At 43.9% G+C, this 8,964-nt stretch overlaps 1 protein-coding gene across 1 annotated transcript; it reads right to left on the reverse strand.

Annotated features, from left to right (window-relative positions):
- Positions 1-1,671: 1,671 nt before the first annotated feature.
- Positions 1,672-5,837, reverse strand: PPP1R3C (protein phosphatase 1 regulatory subunit 3C). Its single transcript, XM_005520613.3, has 2 exons — positions 5,595-5,837; positions 1,672-4,126 (listed from the first exon to the last, which is right to left on the reverse strand). The coding sequence occupies exon 2, from the start codon at positions 4,123-4,125 to the stop codon at positions 3,193-3,195; it is 933 nt and encodes a 310-aa protein (XP_005520670.1). The 5' UTR covers position 4,126; positions 5,595-5,837; the 3' UTR covers positions 1,672-3,192.
- Positions 5,838-8,964: the final 3,127 nt, after the last annotated feature.

Raw genomic sequence — 8,964 nt, forward strand, 5'->3', positions numbered from 1 at the left:
CTTTTCTCTCAAGGACCACCTCTGCTTTATAACTTCAGGTTTTGGAACAGATATGTCTGAAAGGGCAGCATCTAAGATGCTATGACAATTATCCAATGGTGATGTTTTTCTCAGTGTTTGATAAAAAGATTTGTAAGATTAGTATTTTTCTCAGTTAATACACTTTAACATTGCTAATACTTTTCTCCAGGGTCCTGTTACCTTTCTGATGGATGCGAGCTTTTGCATTAAATATGAGCTGTTTTAAAAGAGGAAGGAGTGAAACTGTTGCTTTGGTACTGAGTGGAGAAAGGGAAAAGGATTTATCCTTTCAGCTGGGGGAGGGCTTTGAAGCTGCTGAGTGACACCACAGCACCACATTGACTCTCTGCTGGGCAAGTAGGACGTTGCAAGGCTTCTTTGCAAAGCAGATGGCTCAAGGCCAAGGCTTGGTCAAAGGAATCTGTCTCCTAGTATTTTTAAGTGATTTATGTCTCAGTCAGGAGCAGGGCAGTTGGGCTGGTCTCAAAGCCTGGCTGGAGGATAAGAAATTCTGCTTTTCGTCATGCTAGAGGGCTTCTGCATTGCCCAGTAGACTTATATCTGGTTTGTTGAAGCCAAATTTCCCATTGAGGCAGAGCAGTCTTCAAGTCATTTAAGTTACAAAACTCTCTTTAGTTCACATTTTTTTCTAGAGCAGGGACCAGAGGTGGTCCAATATATAGACGCTCCTTCCCACTAAGACCTAGGTACTTAGTAAATGAGTCTGAGATTGGTAGATGGGCTCTGTGTCCAGCCATGTGGAAGTACTAAACTAATTCCTCAGGTCAGCAATTTGCTGTTAGCTTCATGTCTTCTGCCTTTTGGGAATTGCTTTTCCACAATTAAAGCTAGATTTCTTGCTGGAAACCCTTGACTTTTTGTGCAGCAGACCAAATTAAACTGCATCTTGTCAGTGAGTTAATGTACTGAAAAATGTCCCTCTGTGCAGCTGTCCATGGCCACGGAGGAGAAGTAGGGGTGTCCTCTGCCCACGCCCCAGGGGACGAGGGTCCTTGGAAACCACCCCACCCTTTTCTCCATTCTCAGTGCCCGTGAGGCCACGCTGCAGCATCAGAGGTGCATGGCTGGCTCAGAGCAGACACTTTGTTTTGCAGGGAGGCCTTTGGGACTGATGGCAGTTCTGTGGATTCCTGGGTAAAACCTCCCACGGCCCTAAACAGCAGCACGGCCGCAGGAGGCAGCACAACTAGCCAAATCAAGGTGAAACCAAGCCAGAAAACATTAAGTGCTGCTGTCTAGATTCACCCATCCACACATCACATATGCTCTAGCTCAGCAGGTAAGTCTGGCCCTCAGATTAAAAGGCACTCCTGCCAGACTTGCCCACAGCACAGCAAGATCCTTGACAAAATCTGTCAAACCAAAATATTATATTATACAAAATAAATTTAGTAAGATACAGTGTTTTTTAAAATGATACAACTTGCAAGGTGAATACTTCCAAGGATCTCTCATTTAGTGAAGAGCTTGGATTTCATTTTCGGGGTAATGCCAGCTTCTGACCTGAGATGCCATACCACAGCCAGCTTTAGCAGATCCCATAGCACAGAACAAACTGGCTGTACCTTGTATCACAGCTAAATAGTTGAGAAAATAGATAGATTGAGCTAACACAACCAGAGAACCAGATGTATCAAAATAAAATTTATTCTTAAAATGTCTAGTTTACACATAACAACAAAGGTTACATAAGGAAAAGTGCAATTAGTGGAGGAGGCTTATTTCACCTTAGTATTTAACATCTCACTGTATTGCAAGTAGCTTCACACTCAGGCTATTATACTTCTTAGCCGTGGACAAAAATGTGATTTATTTTTTGATGTTAACATCATTTCTGTATAGATAAAAGGTGTGCCAGCATTCACATTTTGAGCATGTACTGGACAATTTCTCACATAAGTCTTGCATGAAACCCAGCTCAGAAGCTAAATTATAAGCATACAAAATACATATTAGTTTACTAAAATCTAAAAAAAAAATTTTAAATGAGGTAAAATAAACCAGAACATTTTTCTATGTGCAAGCCTATATTCAGTCTAGAAAAAAAATAGTAACAACCCTGCTCTTGTAAAGAAATTAGCTCTCACAAAGTGCAGCTAATTCACTGTCTTCAATATGAAGGACCTTGCCTATGTTACTTGTGAAAAGTCACAGCTAATGTTGCAACTAGGAGCAGGACACTCAACCATCAGATGCTGTAAGGTTATATCAGGTGATGAGTGGAATCACCTGATGATACTACAGAGTAGGAAATTCACAAACTGCTTTATTTTGTTGCCTAACCCTATTTTTGACATATTAGGGTGGCTTTAAAATCTTTTCAAAGGCACGTTTTTCTTTTAAGATTGAAAGGCAACCATCTCCCTGCTAAATGGTGAAGTCAAGGTTACCTATGATACGAAATGCAAGGCTTCACAAAGACAGTAAGGACAGAGATGCCTTCTTAAAGCAGTGGTCACTTCTACTACTCACTTTGTATCATTTTCTTTAGTCTCCTTTTTATCCCATAGATCTTTCTCTGAGATTTAGAAAAATAGCTTTGGAAAGAAGTAATTAGAACATTGCACATCTCCAAGTTATGTAGCACATTCTACCTCTTCCTGTTTTCCCACTTTTCCATTATCCTCTCCTTAACATGCATTAAAGCCACAAATCTTTGCCATGCATCCCTACCTGCCTTTGCTACAAGCATGTAGAGGGCCACAGCAAACCTCCTGACAGTATCTACTGCACTCCTGGTAGGTACAAAATGAGTTGTGACATTCTTTTTCCATCCCTGTGCACACACACATACTCACACACAGCTACCACAGCTTGCTGAGACACCACTGCCTTCCATACTACTTTGCAATTCTCTCTCCTAGTGACCCAGGAGAGCTGACAGCAGGAAGAAAGCAGCATATACTTGAGATACAGGCAAGCTACTCCTACAGTACATAGCATACACATAAGTTGCACCTTGGTTTTCTTTCCTTCCAAGGATAAGGTTTGGCTAAGAACTTCAGGAGCATAATATGGTTTAATAAGTCCCACAGTCTAATGAACTTGGATTTGTTCAGACAGCAAACAAAACCTGCCAGGTGGTTTCACCATGGTTCCACCATGCAGTATGTGAACTAGCACTGTTTTGTTGCCAAATGGTAGTGTGGATCACCAATATGGTAATGAATTTTCAATCTGACCCAAGCTCTGCCACTGGGGGAAGAGGCCACTGGACAACCTTGGACTGCCCAGCTGATCAGGTTCTCTCTCTTGTCTTCTCCTTGAAGTCTGCAGATCTACATAGCCTTCCTTGGCAGATGGTACCTGAACACCATTAGGCTTCCACTCTGTGTGTACAATTTTGTAATTCTGACCCTCGTTATTGTCCCAGAAGGTATGTTCTCCACTTTGGTAAGAAATGCAAAACTCTATCTTCTCTTCAGAGGAAATGGCAGGAGGGAAATCAATGGTGAATGAGAAGGTATCATTTTCAAAATCACTGTAAACATTGTTCATGTACACACACTCAACATCTTTGTAGGTCTTCCACGTATCGAAAGTAATACGAACCTGAACCTTTTTTTCATAGCTCACATTTTTTACTTTCACGGTGCCTGACAGCACCTTCTCTTGCAGGGTGCAGGTCTCCAGGCAGACCATGTTCTTCTGCAGAAGGTTCCTGAAGTCCAGGTAGTCAGCTGAGGGCTGAGGGAAACCCAGAATCAAGTTTTTCTCCTCATGGAGTTTTATGTCCTCAATGCCTAAGAGGTCAAACTGCAGATCCCACAAAGGGGGCTCCTGGAACTCGGAGAAGGTGTGGATCACTGTCAGGGACAGCCCCTTGGAGTCTGCAAACACAACGTGCTTCTTGGCTCGGGCTGGCGAGTGATTCCAGTCACTCTTCTGATCGTCAGAGTCACGTTTCACATGAAGGCACGGCCTGAGAGGTTTGAGTCTGTTCACAAAGTTGTTTCTTTGGCAGTCCTCGAGGGGGCTGAGAAAGTTCTTCAGCGGTGGAGAATGGGCTATGCAAATTCGCATGGCCATATCCACAGGCATGATGGAGCTGGGCAAGGGTCTCGGGTCCAAGATCTGTATCATTCTGAATGGAGAAGAAACACAGGATGTTATAATTTATTACATCAGATAAGAAGCTTCTCAAGAATGTGTATTTACTTCATCCATTCTCATAATTATTCACAGCCTCATCTCTATATAGGTTTAAACAATATAGCCTAAATCAAAATTGACAGTTCTAACTTAGGAACCAGGGCGAGACTAGTCAGTCATTTCTTGCCAATCCTAAACTTCTTCAATTCAAATCTACTCTCCTTCCTTTATCTAAACCTCTGAAAAACAGATTTTAGTGAAAGCTAATTGAACATATTTTCTTGAAAATACAGAAAAGAACATTCTAGTAACAAGTAAAACAGATCCAATTAAAGTGGAAGTGCTCATCCACTTGAATTTCCCTCTTAGAGGCCCTGAGTGAGGTTTTAAAATTCCAACAAGCTGGATCAGCTGCTTCATCTCTGAGCACAGGCAGCACTATATTAAGCAAGTTGCCTATCCCATCGGGGCATCAGATGGGATTCTGTGTATCTTCATGCAGAACCATCATTCTGTGGCTCTGAACAACTATTAGTCATTCTTTTTAGGCACTTGTTTGGTTGACTAAAAATACTAAAGCACCCTTAGAAATATTTTTATGGGCTATGAACCAGGTCTAAGTAATAGGGTTCTTTGCACAGTTAATGTCAACTGCTGAGCAAAGCAGGGAAAAAAGCAGAAGAGAGGGACATACTATTTTTTCACCTCATTAGGATTCAAGAATTGACTTTAAAACAACTTTTGATAATCCCTAAAGACCATGCTGAAAGTCTGCTGCAAGTATTCAGTAAGAATGCTACAGTTCTATTTGTAAAGAATTACTCATAGCCTTCCCTCTCAGATGATGGATATCAAAATCACTGTGCAAGGCCATGGCCCACTCAAGGCCAGACAGCTTGACTGTTTCTAAGGAGGGGCTTCAACTGTACCACATCTCTGCTGAGATGGATGCAGTCCGTGTTGGAAATGCAGTTTTGTTGAGTCACAGAAAGGCATTTGCTTTGTCACTTAAATAAATTGCTTTTTGCTTCCCAGGGTTCTCACTGGTATTCCAGAGCCTTGCCAAAAATAAAGCAGGAACTGCACTGGCCTCATCTTTTTTTTTTTTTTTTACTGTGGAATATTTACCATAATAAGCAGTAGGAGGAGAGTACCCGAATCAAATTAATCAACTTTTGCTTTGCTTTATTAGGAAAAGAACTAAGGCTTCAGAAATACTCTCTCTGCAGCTTTGGTGACCCGAGTTTTTGCAGCGTCGGAGGAAAAAAAGAAAAAAAAAAAGAGAAAGGGGAAAAAAATAAAAGTAATAAAGCCCACGCAACACCGAAATAGCAAAGAACAGCCAAGCATGCAAACCCCACGGCACAAGCGGAGCGGCTGCGGGCTGCAGCGGCGGGGGCAGTGCCCGGCGGGGCCCGCTCGCACGACCGGGAGGGCGGCGGGGCGCGGCCGGTGCTTACCTGCTGTGCTGGACTGCTGGGACCACCGCTGGGGCCACTGCCACCGCTGGGGCCACCGCTGGGGCTACTGCCACCGCTGGGGCCACCACCGCCGCCTTTATGGGGCCGGGCCGCGGGCCGTGGCCAAGGGGCGGCCCCGCCGGTCCGTGCGGGGGGGCTCCGGCCGGAGCTGCCTCTGCTCCCTCGTCCTTCGGGAAGGGCAGCGGCAGCTGCGGGCACGCAGGGTTCCGAGGAGGGCTCGCTCCAGCACGCGGCTTTTCCAGCAGCCAGGGAGCAAACAGGGATTCGCTGCATGGGCTTTGGCGTGCTGGAGGTGTTCCGCATACCGGAGCGGGGCTGCTTCAGGGCGCTGCTAAAGGACCTTGCCCGGTGGTTAAATGTTAAATTATAGCCTTCTCTGCCTCGTTGGAAAGGAGCTGGAACCCTGTGTAAGGTAATGCTCCCAGGGCTAGAAATCCATCACTCTGGAATAAAACTGCCTTTGTCCTCAGTGAAAAAGTACTTTTAATGTGGATGTGCTTTACTTAATGTGATTTACTTTTTAACTTTTAATGTGGATGGTGCTGGTAGCTTTTCACCTCCCACACCTTGTAATCAGTGCACTGTCTGAGGATGACAGGCCCTGCTGTAGGTCCCACATTTTATCTACTGCATTTTTCCAGAGGAAAGGGACAAAAACTAGTGGAAGGCAGCCCCGCAGCATTAGCCATAGCAATACTGTGGCACTGCTGGTGTCCGTCTTCCCAGAGGCCCCATGGCAGAAAAGCCCTAGCAGAGGCTGTAGACAGCCCACAGGTGACAGCGTGCTGTCCTCTGCAGGCTGTGAGCAATCCTATTAGAAAAGATCCATCCCTGAGTTACTGCTCTTCAAAGACCATGTCCTGGTTACTTCCTCTCTGTGTCTTCTGTGGATCAACAGTTCCACTGCCACCTTCTTGCTGCTCAGCTGCTCTTTCCCAAGGGTGGTAGATGACTTGCAGTCAGCCTACAAGACGTGATATGGAGTCTGTGAACTGTGATTTTCTGAGTTCACAGCTTTTACTGGTATGAGAGACCACATACAAATGCACAGCAGGAAGTCCTGTGTTCTACATGAAGCAAAGGGGCTTAGAGCGATGAACAAGCAGTAAAGGATTTTTCTGTTCTTGATTTGTGAGCAAAGGAAATTAAAAGCTCTTATGCTGTTTATGTGTGAGAATTTATTAGAAGATAGGGTGTGAGCATAGCAGATGATGACAAGGGCGCTTCCATCTTGGATTCAAGCTACATATAAGCAGGGGGAACAAACAGTAAGGAAAGGCTAGAGGCTCCTGGTGATGGATGAATGGCACATGGATCAGTATCTGCCTCTGTACATATAATGAGAATATTCACAAGACAGTAACACTTCAATTTCTTATTTCTGCCCCTTGGTGACTGAAGTTCTGCCTTCTGTGACAATACATGACATTAAGTGTCACCCAGATGAAGCCTGAAGCAGTAACTGGCAATGCAGACAAGGCTTTGGAAAGTCCTGCTCTGTTCCCCAGAGCCAGTTACTCAGGACAGCCTTCCCTAGTCTTCTGCTTCTCAAGTTGCATCCCTGCTGCTCCCATTGCTCTTCCTCTCTTTTCCCTTATCTTTTGGTGACTGCTGGCTCCCTCTCAAAGGCAGATATTTTCTCATTGTTTGTCTACAGAAAGTGATAGAAAACAGCATCTGTGTATTGGAAGCCTTCCTAGTAGCCTTACTAGTCGCAAGTTTATTTTTTTTTTGAAGGAGCTACAAAGACTTTCAGACCCAGCCACCTACCTGCAAGGCCAAACCTAAGCCTGGCCAAACATACTCGTGGGTATAAAGTAAGACTGGATACATGGCTGGCACTAACCAAATCTCTTCTACTTACCCATGACAAAATATTAGTAAATAATTCTGGAGTTTTATGAGCCTGTGCTACTTGAATCTTTGTCCCTGCAGCTGCCCCCACACACTGCTTAGCTGGGCTGCTGTGTTATCAGGGATCACGTGCAGCAGCTGGGGCTGCTCTATCACACTGTCTGCTGGCACTAAATAAGAGCTGCTTGAAGCCTGTAAAACAGGAGCTGCCTCAAGGCTTTCCTACACATATTTCTGTTGCTATGCAGTAGCTCATTGCGCTGTTGGGTGCTATAAAATATTTTGCTCCTGCTGTGTAAAATACCTGTTTTTCCCAACTTGGAAAACATCTTGAAAGTTTATTTAAAGTGATATGTTTAGCAAAAAAAAAAAACAGTAGTAAGATCCAGAGCCTTTCAAGGGCAGATCATTGCCCAAGTCAGTAAATACAGACTGGATACAATAACTTTGTGCCTAATTGGTAATCTGGAGCACGTATTTCATGGCCATGGACTGGTGTCCCAGTTCCTGGTTGCCAATACAAGCAGAGAGGATTCTGCAGAGCCAGGATAACTCTTTCTTCATCCAGGGAGGTGTCCCTGCACTGAGGCAAACTGACAGGGTTATTTGAGTTAGCATACCAATTTGTCCTGTCAGTGATGGTTCCCTAGATGTGCTTTTTATAGAGGACTCAAGTTTCCAGATACTTTTGTTTGGCATCTTAAAATGTAGATCTGTCTGTCTATCTTACCTTTCAAACATACCTGCTAAAATGGGAGCACCAGAAGAAAAAAATATTAGTATTTCTGTGCATTTGACAGCACTTTGTGGCATATCAGCTTTTCTGACATTTGTAGGTGCACAATGGCAGAAATATATTACTGGAAAAATCACATCTGATTATAAAATCAAGCCCCATCATAGGGAGCTGTACCTCCAACTGCTTCTGTAAGAAGGAAACATAAATTGATCACCCAGTCTAGTTCTTTGTCTTTTCCTGAAAAAGTGGCATGTTAGATGTAGTAAGTTAATTGCAACAATTTAGCTATAGAAAACACAGTTTTATTATAGATACCGTAGTTTCACTAAACCTTAAACGTATGTTTTTAAAAAAAGTTTGCAGCCTAGATGGTCCAGATGCAATGTAAGGCACAGGGTCACTTTCAAGGAGCTCATTGAGGCTGCTCAGTGACAAACAGGCACTTGGGTTCACGCTGTTCTGTTGAAAGACAAATATAGGGTATTAGCTCCAGAGTGGATGCTTTTATATGCAGACGGTCCTCCCAGTCTTGCCATTCTTCACCTCACCTGAACTAAACCAAGACCTTTCAATCAGCAGTTCTGGGAACAGATAATGAGTGATTGTGCCTTCCTGTCAGCTATCACACTGCAATGGGCTGCTCTGGCTCATCCGTTTGCTGGCTCTTGTCATTTTATGAGAATGAAAGAACTGCTTTTTTTCAGCCTCTGTTCTGAAACTGAGTAATTAAGCAAGGATTTTGTGGTTTACACTGAC

This window comes from Pseudopodoces humilis, chromosome 9, assembly GCF_049639895.1.
Source record: "Pseudopodoces humilis isolate 2021_Gansu_Grassland_sample_001 chromosome 9, ASM4963989v1, whole genome shotgun sequence".
NCBI lineage: Eukaryota > Metazoa > Chordata > Aves > Passeriformes > Paridae > Pseudopodoces > Pseudopodoces humilis.

Coding starts and splice junctions, on each gene's coding strand:
- PPP1R3C (XM_005520613.3), bottom strand. CDS start 4,125: ATGATACAGATCTTGGACCCGAGACCCTTGCCCAGCTCCATCATGCCT.